This window comes from Pipistrellus kuhlii, unplaced genomic scaffold (assembly GCF_014108245.1).
Source record: "Pipistrellus kuhlii isolate mPipKuh1 unplaced genomic scaffold, mPipKuh1.p scaffold_m20_p_28, whole genome shotgun sequence".
Classification (NCBI taxonomy): Eukaryota; Metazoa; Chordata; class Mammalia; order Chiroptera; family Vespertilionidae; genus Pipistrellus; species Pipistrellus kuhlii.
In genome coordinates this window covers 4,655,098-4,674,692 of record NW_023425527.1, presented here as the reverse complement: position 1 = coordinate 4,674,692, position 19,595 = coordinate 4,655,098, and the positions used below count along the sequence as shown (strand labels likewise).

Sequence of the window (19,595 nt, the reverse complement as noted above, 5' to 3'; positions counted from 1 at the left end):
AATAGAGCTTCAGCCTATAGACTGAAAGGTCCCAGGTTCGATTCTGGTCAAGGACAAATCCCTAGTAGGAGGTGTGCAGGAGGCAGCTGATGGATGTTTCTCTCTCATCGATGTTTCTAACTCTCTATCCCTTTCCCTTCCTCTCTGTAAAAAATCAATAAAATATATTTTTTTAAAGAGAGAGAGAGAGGGGGGGGGCGGGGAGAGACCTGGCAAAGCACTGCGGGGGTTGGGATGAGGAAGGGCTCACGAAGGTGGCAGAGTTTACCTGCTGGAAGAATACTACAGACAACAAAGTCTTCCATGTATTTCACCTTGTTGAATGCTTGCAACGACCCCAAGGAGGTAAAGTCCAGGCCCAGAAGATCTTCCTCACTGAGTGGCACGGGCAGAGCCAGAAGAGGGACCCAGGTCTGCCTGACTCCAGGCTCTGAGCCCCCTGCTCTCCCCAGGGCTTCCCTGCTGGTGACCTCCTCTTAGTCCTGGTCCCCAGGGCAGCCCCGCTCACATGAATCCAGGCTCCAGCTGGCCGCTCCAGCTCCGAACTGACAGAAATCCCCACAGCGACAAGTCCCCTGCAGCTGGGAGTTCACAGAGGACCCCGCGGGCCCTTGCTGGAGAGAAGCACCTGCCGTTCATGTAGAGTCTACTGATATTCCAGCTGGGCCCTCCCGCTGCCCGGGCCTGAGCAGGGGCTGTGCAGACGTGCTTGCACTGGGCAGTGGAGGAGCCTGTGCCGGCTCAAGCCCGTGGCCTGGTCTTCGGTGTCCCAGCTGGACTCAGTCCCAGGGCTCACCGCCCCCGCCTGCCCCATAAATCCCGGCGGCCCCTCCCCCTGTAGCCCAGCTCTGACCCATGCCCTCTATAAGGCCTGCTCCCTGGGTCCATTCTGAACAGCAGGAGAACCCCAAAGCCCGACTGCTGCTCCCTGAAACCACTGGGCAAAGGCAGGCCCTCTGCCGAGAGGCAATTCAAGCAAGTCCGAAGCCGGGCACCCACATCGAGAGCCCACCTGGCACAGGACTGGCTCCCCCAGCACTGACACCAGCGGGTGACAGAGAGAGGACACAGTCTCACCCCTCCCTGCGTGACAGAAGAGAGGTGACTGTCCCCACCCATTTCAATAGGGAAACCAAGGTCAGACTCCAGCCTTGGATTCATCCTGATGGTTCATGTAGAGCCTACTGATATTCCAACCATCCCGTGGCAGGTAACATGCTTCCTGCTTAATCACACTGAACCCCATTTCAATCTCACCCCAGTAGGAACAGAGCAGTGACCCGCCGTGAGTCCTTACTCTTAGTCAGAGCAGTGGGCAGGATTCGTGGGCTCCCTGTCCCCAGTCCCCGCAACAAGCCAAGGTGTCTGCCAGCGGGTCTGATGAGCTCCTGTGCCCCACTGTTCCTGGAGAGCTCTGGCCTGACCCTCCCCACACCTGCTCCCCAGCTTCTCTCCTGCCAATGGCCTCCTGCCTCCCTCTCCCAGCACTTGGTTTCGGTGGCATGGAGCCCTCGTCCAGCCCCAGAGGTGGGCCCTGATTGGCTGGAGTCAGTCAACACATCCCCACTGACCCAGTCTGGGCCAGTGGAAGGGAGGAAATAAATCCCTTCTGTGGGAGCTATCACCAGGCGTCCCTCTCCTCTCCTGCATGGTGAGGCTGAGGGTGTGAGGGCTGGAACGCTGGCAGCCACTTCGCTGCCACAACAGGAGGGGCTGGAATTGCCAGTGGCTTCTCAGAGGATGAGAAGGCGGAGCTGAGAGGCAAAGAGAAACCAGGTCCTTGATACCCGGCTGAAGCCTGGACTCTTTCAAGGCTCTGGGCCAGGAGATCCCTTTCATTGTCCAAAAGGGTCGGCTAAACCACAACCCCTGGACAGGCCCCTCCCAACAGCAAGGGCCCCAGAGCGCTCACCAGGTTGGCAAAGTCCTGGTAGCAGATCTGCCCATCGGCGTGGCTGTCGGCCAGGGCCAGGAGCACCTCCCGTTTGTGCGGGTCCAGCTGGGCGCTGTGGCTCTCCAAGAGGCTGCGGAACTTGCCGGAGCTGATGTAGCCGGTGTTCCCGGGGTCACACTACAGGAGAAGCACAGACAAGCCAAGGGGAGGGGCGTGTGAGTGGGCTCTCGCCCCCTCTCGGCTCTATCTTCATCAACACGAGGCCGGGGCGGTGCTGGGATGTCTCCCAGGCCCCCGAGGGAAACATCCAAACAAAGCGTGGACAGTCGTCACGTAAAATCCTGGAAGGCCCTGGAGACCTTCGAGGTCCACTAACCCGAGTGTCTGGTGTGTGGATAAGGAATCTGAGGCTCAGAGAGGTTAAATCTCCTTCTTTCTGCCTTACGTCTGACTCTAGGCAAGAGGAAAGCAGGAATGAAAAGAAGACGAGCAGAGGAAGAGGAGGAATTTCTGGGGCCCGGGCCAGAGGGACTCCCGTGGGGAATGCTGAGGCCTAGGAGCAGGGAGCACAGCCTGCCAATCCTGCGTGTGGCTGCTGGCTCCCTCCATGTCAAACTACCCCTCCCCCTACTTCTTCTCTCCCCCCCCCTCCACCCCACAGGCCAGAGCAGGGCTCCCCAAAGACACTAGGCTCCCTGTGCTCTGTCTGTTTGTTGGCATCACCCTTTTGCCCTCTGTAGCACAGGGATCCCTCCGCCCAGGATTCCTTGCTCCCTCATCTCCCTGAGAGCCTCCGCCTCACCCTTCCCAGCTCATTGGACGTCCCCGCTCCATACAGGCTCCTCTTAGACATGTCTGCCCCTCGGACAGACCTCCAGCCCCCGCCCCGCACAGCTCTGTAATCATCTACTTTCAACTCCTTAGTGGTCCCCCCACAGCAGCATCACCACAGATCCCCTTGCTTAGCATCAAGCCCGTGGAGGCACTTAATAAAGTTTTGTTTAGTGAATGCACAGGGGAGCCCCGGATGAAGAGGTGGGTGCTAATTTTCCAAGGACGGTCTCATCAGTTCAGTTAGAAAAGGATTTTATTCATCTCTCCTGGAGAAATCCACAACCTGTCTGCCCCTCTTCCACAGCCCCCCTTTCCTCGAAGAACCCATCCAGTGTCCCCCCAGATGCCCCCCCCCCCCTAGCACCCACCCTGCTAGGAACTGAGGCCAAGCCTGCTGAGAGCTTGCCTGCTCACAAGCACTTCCCCACACGAGCTCACTGCATCCTGGAGATGCTGCATGGGTTACTGAGGTTGTTGAAGGCAATCAGACTCTGCAATGTGTGTGTGGAGAGAGAGAGAGAGAGAGAGAGAGAGAGAGAGAGAGAGAGAGAGAGAGAGAGAGAGAGAGAGAGAACACCCAGAAGACCAGATCCATGTTTCTCCCTTTTCTAGATAAGGTCAATGGAGACCATCTTAGGGAGGCTGGTTCTCGGGGCAGCATTTCTCAGGCAATCCAGGAGGAACAGCCAAGAGCCACAGACATGGGCTAGTTCAGTCCCCCCAGAACTCAGCGAGAGGATCTGCCTGAGGAGGCCTACCTAACGGCGTGGGTCCCCACCCTCAGCCCCAAACACCAGCTTTCAGAGCTGACACCAAAGTGGTTCACACGATAGAGCATGTCAGAAAACTCCGCTACCCCAGCCCCGTAAAGACCTTTAAGAATAAAAATATCTAGCCGAAACCGGTTTGGCTCAGTGGATAGAGCGTCGGCCTGCAGACTGAAAGGTCCCAGGTTTGATTCCAGTCAAGGGCATGTACATTGGTTGCGGGCACATGCCCAGTAGGGGGTGTGCAGGAGGCAGCTGGTCGATGTTTCTCTCTCACTGATGTTTCTAGCTCTCTCTTCCTCTCTGTAAAAAATCAATAAAATATATTAAAAATATATATATATTGGTCCCATCTGTAACTGCGAAATGAGACAACAAAAGAGATCACAAATGAAAGAAATGGAGGACAAAAAGCGTCTGGATATAGAGTTCAAATCTACGCTTACAAGGTTTTTCAAGAATTTCCTAGAAAAGATGGATAAGGCCTATGAGGATATGAAAAGAGATCAACTAGAATTAATAAGGAGTCAACAAGAAATAAAGAATACATTGTCTGAAATAAAAAATATTTTACAGAGTCCTAAAAACAGAAGGGAAGATCGCAAGATTCAAGTCAAAGATTTGGAACATAAAGAGCCAGAAGACACTCCTCCACAGAAGCTAGAAGGCAAGAGAATCCAGAAAATTGAAGATAATGTAAGAAACCTCTGGGACAACTTCAAGCGAACCAACATCAGAATTATGGGGGTCCCAGAAGATGAGAGAGAGCAAGATATCGAAAACATACTGAAAGAAATAGTGATAGAAAACTTCCCCCATCTGGTGAAAGAATTAGACTTACAAGTCCAGGAAGTGCACAGAACTCCAAACAAAAGGAATCCAAAGAGGACCACACCGAGACACATCATTATTAAAATTCCAAGAGCAAAAGACAAAGAGAGAATATTAAAAGAAGCAAGAGCAAAGAAGGTAGTAACCTATAAAGGAGCACCTATACGATTGTCAGCTGACTTCTCAACAGAAACCATGCAGGCCAGAAGGGAATGGCAAGAAATATTCAAGGTGATGAATAGTGAGAACCTACAGCCAAAAATAATCTACCCAGCAAAGCTATCACTCAGAATCGAAGGCCAGATAAAGAGCTTCACTAATAAAAAAAAGCTAATGGAGTTCATCACCGCCAAACCAGAATTATATGAATTGCTGAAGGGGGTTCTTTCAGAAGAGAAGGTAAACAAAGATAAAAATTATGAACAACAAATACGTAACTATCAACAAGTGAATCTAAAAACCAAGGAAATTAAAAAAAAATCTGATGAACAATATTAACTGTTGAATATAATAGAATCAGAGGTATGGAAGGGGAGTGAACTGACGATTCTTGGGGAAAAGGGGAGAGGGGGGCGTGGGAAGAGACTGAACATAAACTGTGCACCTATGGATGAGGACAATGGGGAGAGGGGAAAGGGCAGAGGGTGGGGTGGGAACCTGGTGGAGGAGAGCAATGGTGGGGGGGGAAAAAAAGGAACATTTGTAATAATATGAACAATAAAAACTTATTAAAAAAAAAAAAAAAAAAAAAAAAAAGTAGCTGCCACTTAAAAAAAAAAAAAAAAAAAAAAAAATATATATATATATATATATTTCTAGGTCCTGGCCACATCACTCAATAGGTTAGACTGAATGCCGAGGTGGCGGGTCCAGTCTCCTGGTCAGGGCACATTCAACAAACAACCAATGAATGTCTAAGTGAGTGGAACAACAAATAGATGCTTTTCTCTCTAAAATCAATCTAAAAGAAAAGAGTACACATACTTACTATGTGTTGAGTGATTCCATGGGGTCAAATGCAGTTGTAAGCACGTTATACATATATAATTTCTTGGACTTCCTACAACAACTGTATAAAATGGGTCCTCCCATTATCCCCGTATTACAGATGAGGGAACAGAGGCACAGGGAAATGAGCACAGGGCCAGCAGCCAGCAGGGCCAGGGGTCCACACCCAGGCAGCTTAGTGCTGCCTCTATTCACCACTGGCCGCCAATGACCTTCAACCCCCCCAACTCCACCCCACCATCCCCAGAGCTGCCCTGCTGCTCAGAAGCAAAATTAAGGATCATAGAGGTGAGCGCTGAACGAGGAGGGAGGGGCCCTAGGAGTCTCACAGGTCCGCTCTAAACAGACTTTTAAGGCAGGAAGGAGCCTCAAAAAGCAACAGGCCTGCCAGCCTGGCGTGGCTCAGTGCTTGAGCATGGGCCTATGAACCAGGAGGCCATGGTTCGATTCCAGGTGAGGGCACATGCCTGGGCTGTGGGCTTGATCCCTGGGGGTGAGGGTGGGGGTGGGGGTGGGAGGATGTGGAGGAGGCAGCTGATTAATGATTCTCTCATCATTGATGTTTCTCTTTCTCTCTCTCTCTCTCTCCCTCGCCCTTCCTCTCTGAAATCAATAACAAAATATATTTTTTTAAAAATTAACAGTTCTGCAGAAACTGGTTTGGCTCAATGGATAGAGCGTCGGCTTGGGGACTGAAAGGTCCCGAGTTTGATTCTGGTCAAGGGCATGTACATTGGTTGCGGGCATATCCCCAGTAGGGGGTGTGCAAGAGGCAGCTGGTCGATGCTTCTCTCTCATCGACGTTCCTAGCACTCTATCTCTCTCCCTTCCTCTCTGTAAAATATCAATAAAATATATTAAAAAAAAAAAATTAACAGTTCTGACTTTCGTATTGCTCAGGCAGGAAAGTAAAGCTTGGAGAGGCAAAGTGGCAGTGTGGCCAGGGAGGGCCTCCTTGGCCAGCCTGGGGTCTCACTGGCCGGCCCGGTCTGGCTCCACATGGCTCCCAAGCGGGATGGGCTGATGGGGGGTGGGGGGTGGAGGGAGGCAGTGGGATGGAGCGGCTGAGGTCAGACAAGGGCTTTTCTTCTTCATTCCAGCTCCAGACAAAGGACCACCTGCTCCCTCCTCTCCCCCCTCCAGGGAGGGCTCCCTGCTGTTGTCCTAGTGACAGGGGCTGCCCTAGGGCTCCCCAAGCCCCCGCCCCCCACGAGGCCTGCCAGGCCTGCCCCAAGCACATTACAGGCTCCAGACTGCAGAGGATGAGCTGGAATCAGGCCCAGCCTCCCTTCTCTGCCAAAACCCTACCTTTCAGTGCCAGGGCCAGACAGGCCAGACAATGGGGTCATCACTAACCTAATAATGAGGCCTCAGGGATGCAGGGGGCTGACTAGTGGGGAGGGAGAGGCAAGGGTGGGGTGGCTGCCTGGGCCCCACAAATGTACATAGAGCACCTTCCAATTCCCCTCTCTCCCCCTCCTTACCAAGAACCAGAGACGACGAGAACAAGAGCAGAGACTGACCATGGGCATGGGGCACAGGGCAGGTGGGAGGCAGAGAGAGGGAGACGAAGGGAGGAGAGGCACAGAGAAAGCCTGGGAGAGGATGTGTAAAGGAAGGAGGTGGGTCCCGTTGCCCAGGAAGGCAGCTCAGAGCTTCTTAAGAGGCTGCAAGGAGCAAAGCAAAATCTCACTCTTGTCGCTGCCACTAACCGCTTTGTGTGCTTTCGGGTAGCCTGCTGGAGCCACGACCACCTGTCTGTCAGGCAGGGCCACATCGCCTCGGGTCATGGCGGGCTGGCACAACACAGGCCAACGCTCTCCGGGACCCAGGGCCACACGGACTCGATGTCCAGCTCCCACTGCCCCATTCACGGCAAAGCAGGGAGCACTCCTCCTGCCAGGCCAGCTATGGGTGACGAGGACGTACCAGCCCCGTGGCTTGGGGGGAGCGTTTGGGGATACAAACCCTGAAATTAAACTTCTTGGTTGACAGTGCACTCCAGGCCCCAAAGCTCTCTGTCCCGGGAGTCCCAGGCCCTGCATTCGCCCACTTCTGGCATCGGGGACGCTCTTGGGGATGAGTCTGGGCTGAGGGCTGGAGGCAGCCTGAGGGGCTGGTGAATGAGGCTGTGAATGGACCTCAGGCAAGGGCCCAGCGGGGAGTCAGGAGTGGGGGGGAGCTGGCAGCTGCCTCCTGAATGGGGCTCAGTGCTGTGGAGTGGGGGGGAGGCCAAGCCCACATTCAGCCAGAGCAGGTGGGAGAAGGGGGGAAATGCTGGCCCGGCAGAGGGGGAGACAGTGCGGGGCCACCCCCACCGCTCCCACCCACCTACCTCAACCTTGGAAAGAGCTGCTGTGGGGAGAGGCTCCAGGGGACTTTAATCTGCCAGCACCCAGCCCTCTGCCCCCTTAATCCTCTCAGTCGCCAGTTTTCCCAGCCTGGGGCCTCACACAGTCTGTGCCTGCATCCCGACTCCCACCCGGACCCCTTCCTAGTGCACGTCTGACCTAGGCTGGGGAAAGGACCCACCGAATTCCCTCTGTATTATTGTCATTAGTGACTTCCGAGAGTTAGGCAGAGGGAGAGAGAGAGCTAGAAACATCAATGATGAGAATCATTGGTGGGCTGCCTCCTACAGGCCCCCTTTTGGGGATCCAGCCCATAACCCAGGCATATGCCCTTGTCTGGAATCGAACCTGGGACCCTTCCGTCTGCAGGCTGACACTCTATCCACTAACCAGTGTTTCCCAAAGTGTGGTACGTGTACCCCCAGGGGTACGGGAAGAGTTTGGTGGGGGTACGCGTTGCACCGGAGTTGGGTGGGGATATGCACTGCACCGTGCTTGCTGTGCCTAATTCTACGTTCTCATGAGTACGAGGAGTACTCAGCGTTACGAAAATTATAGAAGGGGTACACATATGTCAAAAGTTTGGGAGACACTGCACTAAGCCAAACCGGCTAGGGCTCCCTCTGAACTACTGCCCCTTTGGGCTCTTTCGCCTTCTTTGGGGCAAGGGGTGGGGGAGCCCCAGAAGGAGCCCCTCCTCCCGCGCTGTGCCATCTCAGGCAGATCCCTAGGCACACTGCCTCCGCTTCCCCATCGACTGTGTGGTAGAAGCTCTGCCTTCTCCAGGGAGTGTAGGGGGCCCATCCACCCACAGGGGTTGGCTAATCTATTCTGTATCCTTGCTCAGGCAGGGGTGATGGGAAATTTGGAATTAGGACCAGGCAGCTCTACATGGTGGGGGCCCAGTGAGGTCTGTGCTGTCACCTGGTGACCCTGGTGACCCTAAGCCCTGGTCCGGGAGGGCTGAAAGGAACCATCCTGTGTGTGATCTGCACACACTGCATGTCCAGGACTACTCCGTGTCTGCACGTGAAGTTCCTTCTGTCTCCCAGGAGGACCCTCCTCATCCCCAACCCAGGGAGTTTTCGAGCCACTCTGCAGGGTTCTGGGGGCTGCGGGACCTCTGAGGCGCAGAGGAGTGGAGAAGGGGTCTGAGCAGCCCCTTCCCAGCAAGGGCAGCCCCACTGTGAGTGTTCTGTGTGCTGGCCTCCTGCATGCCATCTGGTTGGACAGCACAGGTGGCGCTGGACGTACGGAACCCCCGCTAGACAACAGGCACCGCCTCATCGCACCCTCACCTCACCCTGCGTTCCGGTGGGCCTGGGACGGTCCTGGCTCGTCCCTCCTGTCTGAGTGCGATTATTCACAGGGACCCTATCCTGCTCAAAATGGCCCCAATCTGGATGGTACATTATAGAGTCCCTCCATTCAACACCCTCAACAGTCCTATGAGGTAGATGCTATGGTGGGCTCCATCTTGAAGGGGAGAAAAACGGGGCATGGAGAGCCGAGGTGGCCAAGTGTGGACAGGGGGACATACAGATGGGACGGACACCCAGGTGCAGGGGCCCAGGGCGCTGCAGCTAAAAAGCTCGGGGGACCCCAGTTCAATCCTTTCGTTCGTTCATGTCACAGATACTTCCTAGGAACCGACTACACGCCAGGCATCACACTCCTGCTATGGGTGGACACACAAGAGCAGAAGGCAAAAGAAACCAGCTCAACGTTAGTCACAAAGCAAGTCACTGCTCAAAATGAAGGCAGCTCAAGGTTCCTCCTTGGGGGTTGGGGTTCCAGCCTCGCTCTTCCTTGTTTTCCTCTGCCCTGATCAGTTATATGAAGTACAACTGGCGCAGTGTTTCCCAATGTGTGTTTTGTGGAACACCAGTCTCAAGAAGGTGCAAGAAATAAGGGTTGTGTGGCTCCGTAAGTTTGGGAAACCCTCTTGGAAGGGCATGATGCAGAAACCAAACCAAGGGCCCTGGAAGGTTTGCAATGGAGAAACCTGTCTGATTTTGCTCAGCCCAGCATTTCCCAAACGCATTGGATCACAGTGTTTTTTTCAAACTCCATGAGCACTCTGGGGAAACGCAGGTGTCCACTGTAGAGGCGTTTCCCCCACCCGTGGCTGGTGGTTCCAAACCAGCCTCCGTCTCCGATTCCCGAGTGGCTCAGGCCTCACGACAGCTGACACTGTCTGGGCTCCTCCGGCAAAGTTAGACCCCAACTCCAGCAAAGTGAGGTCCCAGCCAGAGGGTGGAGGGGAATGCCAGCCCAGGAGAGGCCGAGGAATCAGCGACTGCCCTGCCCCACTCCCTGGACTGGCCGAATGGGCCGCTGATCGGCTCCCAGGGAACAGCCCGCACCGGCTGGGATCTGCCTGCTCAGCACCCAGGACAGCGCACCATCTCCTCTCCCGCCACAGGCCAGCCAGCCCGGCCAAGCAGAGAAGCCGGAGAGAAAGAAACACATCTGTTTTATGTCTCTCCTGCCTGTGGGATGTACTCAAACTGCACTTCCAGGACAACGACACATCTGGTCCCAGCTCCCAACACTTGAATCCTCCCCTCTCTCCTGGGAGGACCCTCTCCCTGTCCCTCGTCTAGAGAGGCCCTCGATCTGAATGAGGGGTATGGGCACTTACAAGGACCCCAAACACAGACCCCATCGTGGGAAAGGAGTCTTGGGTCTGGAAAGGCTGGGACCTAGAGCCTCAGAAGTCTCCGGTCTGCAGCCACACTCTCTCTCCTCTGTCCATCGGGCCAGAACCAGAACCAGAACCAGAACCAGAACGAGCCTTAGGAAATGCCCGCAGGGCATGTGTGCTGGGACAGGGCAAGGTGCAGGCAGCTGCCCTCCCCACTTAGGGTGGGGGGTCCCTGAGCCTCATCTGCTGGCTCCTGGCCTCATTAGCCGGCTTCTGAGCAGAGCAGCATTAACGAGGCTGCCCAGGGGTTTATGGCTCAGCAGAGCGTCCCACCCAACAGCCAGAGCCCACCAGGGAACTCCGGCCCATTCACGGATATTTACAGCCCCACAAACAGCGTCCAGGCCTGCAGCTGCCGGGGTCAGGAGGCGAGGTTAGGGGACAAGCCCTTCTCTCTTCCCATTTTCCTTCCCTGCCAATGAGGATGGTAATTCACCTCTGAGAGAAAACCACTTCCCTGACTTTCCCTCTCATTCAGAAATACATTCACAAGTATTTTTATTTTTTAAAATCCTCACCCAAGGATATTTTTCCATTAATTTTTATTTTAGAAAAAAAAATTATTTATTTTTAAAATATGGAACGTGCCGAAACCGGTTTGGCTCAGTGGTAGAGCGTCGGTCTGCGGACTGAAGGGTCCCGGGTTCGATTCCGGTCAAGGGCATGTACCTTGGTTGCGGGCACATCCCCGGTAGGGGGCATGCCAAGAGGTAGCTGGTCGATGTTACTCTCTCATCGACGTTTCTAGCTCTCTATCTCTCTCCCTTCTTCTCTGTAAAAAATCAATAAAATATATTTTAAAAATAAAATAAAATAAAATATGGAACGCTTCACAAATTTGCGTGTTATCCTTGCGCAGGGGCCATGCTAATCTTCTCTGAATCATTCCAATTTTAGTATATGTGCTGCGGAAGTGAGCACTCCATTAATTTTTAGAGAGAGTGGAAGAGAGAGGGAAAGACAGAGAGAAACATTGATGTGAGAGAAACACTGATGTGAGGAAGGAGCCTGCAACAGAGGGACTGGAATTGAATCTGGGACCCTTTGGTCCACAGGCCGACGCTCTGTCCACTGCGCCAAACCTGTCCACTGAGCCAACCCGGCTAGGGCGTGTATTGTATCACTTCTACTCTCACACCAATCCTACAGTAAATGTGATTAGTCCCATTTAACAGATACAAAAACTGAGGTGGGCAGAGATCGGTGACTTGCCCAAAGGCACTCCCGGAGAGTAGAACGGGGCACCACCTGGCCTGTTCCCAGCTGCATTATTTCTGTTCTTCCAGCCACGTGGAGAGTCCGCAGGGAGGCAGGTCATCCCTCTCAAGGGGCTTCTCCCAGAAGGGGAGAGGCGAGAACCCCCTTCCTTCAGCAGAGAATCAAGCATCCTGACCCGAATTCAGGCTGAGCAGCTGGACACTCGGGCTCCCCAGCTCTTTCCACACCTGGGCCTCCGGGGGGAAGAAGAGCTCAGACTTCCCCGAGAATACAGGAAGTTGGGGTTGGGTGGGCAATGGGGGAGAGGGCCACCTTTCCACCTGGCTGTCCCTCCCCACCCTGCTTCTCCTCCTTCGGAGTCCTGTCCTCACAGAAGCCCTTGGAGGTTTGGACTCTGAGATGACAGCTGGGGGCTGTGACTCAAAGCCAGGCCTCTGGGGTCTCGGAGAGCAGCAGTAATAATGCCCATGCTGACTCACCCAGGGCCAGCTGTCACATGTCCCGGCTGCCTGGGGACTGAAGGCGAGTCACAGCCATGACGCAGGAGTCCCAGGGGAGCAGCAGGCAGGGAGAGGGGGAAGTGGGTGTGCGGGGCTGACTGCTGGTTATCAGGCACTGGGAAGAGAGTTTCAGCTTTCTCTCAATTCCCAGTCACCCCTTGAGTGAAAGATGATCGTCTCCATGTAAGGGGAGGAAATTGGGGCTCAGAGAGCTGATGTCATTTGCTCCCCATCACAAAGTCAGGAAGGCCTGAACTCAGGTCTACCTGACTCCAAATCCAGGCTTCTGTCCCGGACAGCCCATCTAAGCAGCACCATGCTCTGGTAGTTACACATTTATAATTCGCACTAGGGGCCCAGTGCATGAGTTTGTGCACCTTGGAAGGAACTGTGGGCCGAGAGGCTGCAGTGGGTACAGGGGTGGGTCTTGGCCCATCCTCTGCACTGGCCCTGCCAAGGTCCTCCCATGTCCCCTCCCCAGACCCTGTCTGCCAACAGCCCTGCTCCTGCTGCCACCACTCCCACACGCTGATGGCGCCGGCCCCACTCACACCTACTGACCAGGAGCAGGGGGAGGTAGAGAAGCCCTGAGGGGTGACGGGGGCTGGCAGCCACCGCTCGCACCTGCTGGTGGTACTGAGTGATCAGGGCCTGCGCCGGGCGCCAGCAGTGGGTGTGAGTGGTGCTGGCGCAGGCAGCAGGTGCAAGTGCTTGGCAGGACCTCAGCGCGCAGGAGCAAAGAATTTTCAGTAACCACCAGAGGCTCGAGCCCCAATGACAGGACTGTGCCCTGCCGTGGTCTGGTGCCCCTGCTCACCTGCTCCACCATCCTGCCAGGGCCCCCGCCCGCCATATTCCGCATGCGCACCCCTGGTGGTCAACATACGTCATAGCGACCAATTGTTTGGCTGTTCTCCTGTTTGGTCTATTTGCATATATATATTGTGGTGGCATAATTAATACCGCCCACTTTCCTTCTGGGAGATCAGCAAAGTTGGGGGTCTCTTTGAGGTGTCTGGGAAATGCATGCTCCCCATGGGAAGGAAAAAAAGAGAGAGACACAATCAAGTCACTTTCAATTCTCCCTTTTCCCTCTTGCTTGTTTGAGCCTGAAAGCAATTGTGTTGTGTAAATTAACAGAGCTCTGCTACCAAACCTTCTGTTCATTAAACATTTGCAGATCTTGAAAGCCTTTTTAAGGGTAACCTGGAAATGGTTTTCCAGTCCCAGAAGCCCTTTAGGGATTAACCGGGCTCTGGTCTCACATCTGCCCCTGCCCAGCTATTTGACCTTGGATCCTTGAGGGCACCTCCCTAGAGTTCAGGAAGTGACTGGAGTAAAACTATCAAAGAATAACCTTAAAAGGAGGAGCTCAGAGGAAAGCTACGGGGCACATATTGTATAAAGCAATAACTAAAGGGTACATTACCTGAGTGAAATGGTAAATATCAGTGGAACAGAGAAAAACCTGAAATATTGCCAACCACCTAAAGAAATTTTCCAAATGATAACACTTCTCAAACAATGTATAAAGGAAGTGTTTCTTCCTTTTTAAAAAATTCTAACCTGAGAATATTTTTTTTCCCATTGATTTTTAGAGAGTGGAAGGGAGGGAGGTAAGGAAACGGGGAGAGAGAGAAATGTCAGTGTGAAAGAGACACATCAATTGGTTTCTTCCTGAACTGGGCTTGAACCTGCAGCCCAGGTATATGCCCTTGACCAGAAATCAAACCTGAAACCCTTCAGTGATTGGGCTGACACTCTAACCCACATGTGTCAAACACAAGGCCCGCGGGCCAAATCCGTCCCACCAGGCCTTGCAATGTGGCCCACACCACGCTGTCATCACTGCACTCCGCTGCGTTTCCATCACAATGACAGTTTATGACTGTTCAGTAAACCATTCGGCCCGCGATTTAGGCTGGATTTTAGATTTTGGCCCCTTCTCTGATTGAGTTCGAAACCCCTACTCTAACCACTTAGCAACACTGGCCAGGGCAGGAAGTTTTTTTAAATTATATTTTTAATGATTTCAGAGGAGAAGGGAGGAAGGAGGGAGGGAAGAAGGGAGGGAGGGAAGGAGAGACACAGAGAGAGAGACATCAAGGGATGAGAGAGAATCATTGATCAGCTGCCTCCTGCATGCCCCTCACTGGGGATCAAGCCCACAACCTGGGCATATGCCCTGACTGGGAACTGAACCCTGACCTCCTGGTTCATAGGTTGACACTCAACCACTGAGCCATGCCAGCCGGGCCAGAAAGTGTTTCTTTCTTTCTTTTTTTTTTTTCCCCCTAATATATTTTATTGATTTTTTACAGAGAGGAAGGGAGAGAGACAGAGAGCTAGAAACATCGATGAGAGAAACATCGACCAGATGCCTCTTGCACACCCCCCACCGGGGATGTGCCCGCAATCAATGTACATGCCCCTGACCGGAATCAAACCTGGAACCTTTCAGTCTGCAGACCGACACTCTATCACTGAGCCAAACCGGCTTCGGCCAGAAAGTGTTTCTTAATAGGTGATGTTGGTGTAACTGAACAGGAATAAGATCTGGATAGGGTAAAGGGTTAGATAATATTTTTTTCTAAATCATAGTAGTAAGAAATAGCAGCATATATTTATGAAATCTGAAAAGGGATAAAAACTGTCTTAGGCCCGAAGCAACAGAAGGAATTGTGAAGCAAAAGCCCAACAGATTCAACTTTAGAAAACTAAGACATTTTTTTAATCATCCTATATAATAAAACCCTTAATTGCAAATTGAACAGTGGAACCACCAGTCGCTATGATACTCACTGACCCCCAGGAGGCAGACACTCAATGCAGGAACTGCCCCCTAGTGGCCAGTGTGCTCCCACAGGGGGAGTGTTGCTTAGCCGGAGGCTAGGCTCATGGCTGGTAAGCACAGTTGTGGTGGCGGGAGCCTCTCCCACATCCACTGCAGGTGGGCTGTAAGAAGCCAGGGGTCCTGGGCCACAAGAGCTTTGGACTGCAAGAGGGCGCAGCAGGAGTGGAAGGACACCCTTACCCCCCCTCAGTGCACGAATCCGTGCACTGGGCCTCTAGTGATACTATAACAACAGATCAATAAATCTGTTAAAATAAATCATTAAAAATCTAGTATTTAAGAGAATCATTAAGATCCCAAGGATATGAGAAGACAATTCTTTCAAGCAGAAGTTAAAATAGGAAACAAACAAACAAACAAACAAAAGGGACATGTAGGAGGTAGTGGGGAGGAGATGATGATCTTCAGGCTTCCTGACTCCTGTAACTTCCGGGATCAATGGGAAAAACTGAGGAAGGAGTGAGGATGGATATCATGCAGTAAGCCAGCTTGGGCAGGCAAGACAAATGCCCAGAATGCAGGGGTGGGGGGCAACTGGATAAACTCCCAAGGGTCTGTGCTCACTTGTTTCCTTCACCTTCAGCTCCCACAAAAGGCATTCTGGCCATCTAGTGGATGGGTGACCTCATAAGATCAAAAAGGCCAAGGTCAGGGTTTCCAGCCTTTAAGACCAGAGGGCCAAGGTCATGGCTTGCAGCCTTTGAGGTCCAATTAGTTTCATGCTGAGTCAAAGCTACTCTATGTGCTGCAGAACGAGACAGCATAGAGAGCTGGTCCAACTCCATTCCTAACACCTGGATGAAGGTCCCAGCAGATCCTCGTTTGAAACCAGCTGACCACTGGTATCCCCTTGATCCAGGAGGGAAGGAGAACTGACTGGTCAGCCTCCCATCCCACTGACCTCTGAGACATGAACTGTAGGGCCACATCAGCTTGCAGGAACTCAGACAGGTGTGGTGTGAGCCCACCCCTCCTCCACACTCACCAGAGGTTGACCTGCTGGGGCTGTCTATGAGACGGCAATCCCCAGCCAACGTTCTTTCCTAAGGGCACCTAGTGCACCCTCACCAAACCCTACCTTTCAGCAGGCCCCAAGGAAGAGGCAGGAAGGACAAAACGCGACAGCGCTCTGAGTGACCTGGCGTCCTTCTGAAGCCGGTGTCCGTTTGTGAGGCTTCAGACCTGCTCTTCACTTAGCCCTACCAGGGGGGTGGCCCAGGGTTGGCTTTGCAAAGCAAGGGGACAAACGCAGAGGGACTGCGTATGTGCCAGAGGTCAAACCCTGTCCTTTCACTCAAAGCACTGACAGGCCCAGCTGGCATGGCTCAGCATTGACCTATGAACCAGGAGTCATGTGGATTCCAGGTCAGGGCACATGCCCAGGTTGTGGGCTCGATTCTCAGCGTGAGGTGTGCAAGAGGCAGCCCATCAGTGATTCTCTCTCATCATTGATGTTTCTATCTCCTTCCTTCTCCCTTCCTCTTTGAAATCAATAAAAATATATTTTTAAAAATGTAAAAAAAAGCACCGTTAGGAAGGACAACAAACATTGGCCCCCAGTGCCACGTGAGGGATGGGAGTAGACAGGCAGAACTTGTGAGGAAACAATTGTTTGCCCAGAGTTATGTTTTGGGACTCTCTTTCCTAGGATAACGGTGCCTGTCCAGGATGGTTCCTGGGTGGGCCTTCCCGGAAGCAGGGGGATGGTCTTTCTGACACTCAGGACCTCCCTCCAGTGGCAGAAACGGAATTGCATGGACCACCCACTAATATCAGGTACGACCCATTCCCCCTGCTCCCTCCAGTTCCAAAGTCCTTCTTCTAAAAGATTTCCCCCATCCATCCAAATAAGTTTGCTTTCAAGTGTAAACACACACCCAGGGACCAGCAAAGGACATTCATCAAATGAGAAAGACACACACAGAGCCGAACAGAATGATACGCGGTGTTCCAGGTTCTGATTCTAAATCTGACAAGAAGTGTGAAGGGCTGGCAGCTTGCTGGTCGGGGACGAGTGGCAGCAAGCGTCTCTCTCCTGCCTCAGGGCATCAGGCCAGCAGCTGCTGTGCTCTTAGGAGCCGGAGGGAGAGCGGGTGGCACGTAGGAGCGGAGGGAGACACGTGCTCCCCCACAGGAACAGGAGCTACTACACGCTCCCCGAACCACAGCCAGGCCTCGTGTTAACGTGGATGACACCCCCTACCCCCCCACCAGGCCCGCCACGTCTTTCAAGCTGCAATTTCATGTCTTTGCTCCCACCTGGGCATCTGCATTGAGCCGGCTCTTCCAACTGAACTTGTCCGAAACCAAAAGTGTCCTTTGTGCCAACCCACTCCTCCCAATCCCAACCCTGACTTTCCCTTTCCCCAGGGATTCAGAATGTCAGGTATATATGTGGTTCACCTCATCTATTCAGTCTAGTGAGATCTGCCGAGTCTCTTATGGCCATGTCCCTCTTCCCTTCCATTCTTTTTTTTTTTTTTTTAAATATACTTTATTGATTTTTTATACAGAGAGGAAGAGAGAGGGACAGAGAGTTAGAAACATTGATGAGAGAGAATCATCGATCAGCTGTCTCTTGCACACCCCCTACTGGGGATGTGCCCGCAACCAAGGTACATGCCCTGGACTGGAATCGAACCCGGGACCTTTCATTCCACAGGGCGACGCTCCATCCACTGAGCCAAACAGGTTTCGGCTTCCCTTCCATTCCTACTGTCTTCCTCCAAGTCAGTGCCTGGGTCCATGCACAGCAGCAGGCTCCTTGTAGTGTCACTCACCCCTGCAGTCCCCCCGCCTCCCCACCTCCACTGTCACGCAGAATCTTCCCAACCCATGGCTTGGATCCCATAACAAACCTGCTAGAAAAACGTTCAGAGGCTTCCCCTGCCTCCAACAGGACATGGTCTGGTCCGAGCTACCTTTACAGCTCTATCTCCCTTGCCGACAAAACATGTTCCCGCACAAAGTTCATGGCACAGTCACCGTCACCCCAGGACTGCGGTGCTCACTGTTCCCCCAACACGGGGACAGCCTCGGCCTCCTCTCCTGCTGCTTCATGGGACGAAGCGGGAGGAGGACAGTCATAACAGCACCCAACACGAGTACCAAGCCAAGAGAACCATCTCCTGGCTGGAGGTCAGCTGTCCATCGCTGGGTTTCCAAGTTGGCATCCCCAACCCCATTCCATTCCCACGCCTCGACTCCAGGCATTGTAAGCAATCACATACTATCTCCCCTACACCCTCCCTCCGTTCCTGCCGGGAAATCAGTCAGCTTTCCAAAGAGCCCGTGCTGTGACTCACGCTCCAAGGATGGCAGGGATTGGACCTCACTGGTGGCCACAGAGCTTGGATAGTGGGTGAGGGAAGAAGGAGGGACTTCTCCTAAGGCTTTCCCCCGCCTCCCCAGGCCCAACTACAATACAGACACCACCCCTGACTTCCAATAGGTACTGTCCAGTCTCTACCGAGTGCAGACCCAGCTCTGATGGAGTGAGCTGAGAGGAGGACCGAGGGGAGGGGAGGATGTCTCAGGGGAGCCCCCACCTCCAAAAACCGGGGGAGCAGTGTCTTCAGCCTCAGCGATGCATTAGGCCACACCCCCACCCCACATCACCACCCTCAGTTCTCTGATTTGGGGGAGGGTTGGAAGGAAGAGGGGGGAATGTAACTGCTCACATACCTGATCAAACAGGACTTTCCAGTGCTGGCAGAGAGGAAGGCCATGCAGGAGAGGAGGAAGAGGAGAGAAAGAAACACACTTATCACCAAGGCTCCTGTAGCCCCCTCATATTTCTGACAGCCTCCCAGCTGCCCCCCAGGCTCAGGGGCCCACCACGAGGGACCAGTGAAAACCTGGGAAGAGCTTCCCAGGTGAGCCGGTACTGAGCAAAGGGAGGGAGCTGGGGGGGGAGGGAGGGAGGAAGGATTGTCCCTCTTTCCCAGGCGGCCAGGCAGAGGGATGCGCAGAACAAGGGGATTCGCAAGGATGACTCAATAAAGGCGTGGGACTCTGCCCAAGGGCCTCCAACAACTTCTAGAAACTGGGACTCTTGCATCCCCTTCTGCTCCCCAGCCCGGGAATGCATACTCAGGTGCCCTCCATCAGACCAGTGGCAGAGGCCTCCACCTGCTGGGGGCAGAGACCCGCTCCCCCCACCCCCCACCCCCCAGCCGCTGCGGGTTGGAAGGGGCTCCCCAGGTGCTGAAATTGACCCAGTCCCTTCCAGGCTGAGTCCGGGGTGAGTATGTGGGATTCTACCAGGGCTTTGGGGCCAAAAGCAATGAGAGGTTTAACTACAGGAGCCAAAGGGAGGGGAGGTGTTACGCTTCCCCCCCCCCCCCATCCAGACTTTCTGCTTAGGTTTGGTAGGTTGGAGGGGGACCTGGCTTCACTTCCGTATCCCCCACCCTGAGAGACGGGGCAGGGCCAAAGGTCTGCCTCTCTAGGTGTAGGTTAACGTCGGAGGGAGAAGCTTAGGGAACCCCAGTTCCCAGGACCCCGTCCCCCCCGCCCCCCGGGACCCAGGGGAGGGGGGCTCGAGCTGCAGATGGGGGGAAGCCGTTGGGGAAGCCCCTCCGCAACCCCGCCGCCGGGGACCGTCCTGGTCCGACGCGCCCCGGACTCCG

General features: G+C 53.7%; 1 protein-coding gene and 1 non-coding gene across 6 annotated transcripts in view; both read right to left on the bottom strand.

Annotated features, from left to right (window-relative positions):
• RHBDL3 (rhomboid like 3) overlaps positions 1 to 19,595 on the bottom strand; it is a 56,344-nt gene that overhangs the window by 36,010 nt on the left and 739 nt on the right. For 2 of the 5 annotated variants that reach the window (XM_036454297.2, XM_036454301.2), the window contains exons 2-3: positions 18,649 to 18,672; positions 1,913 to 2,071 (exon numbers count right to left, since the gene is read on the bottom strand). In XM_036454297.2, coding sequence (XP_036310190.1) covers positions 1,913 to 2,071; positions 18,649 to 18,672 — 183 coding nt within the window. The remainder of the gene's footprint in view (positions 1 to 1,912; positions 2,072 to 18,648; positions 18,673 to 19,595) is intronic. The other 3 variants (XM_036454298.2, XM_036454303.2, XM_036454300.2) reach the window with 2 other exon arrangements.
• On the bottom strand, positions 11,207 to 11,313 carry LOC118728134. The gene has a single exon (XR_004990802.1). It is a non-coding gene; the product is annotated as a U6 spliceosomal RNA (small nuclear RNA).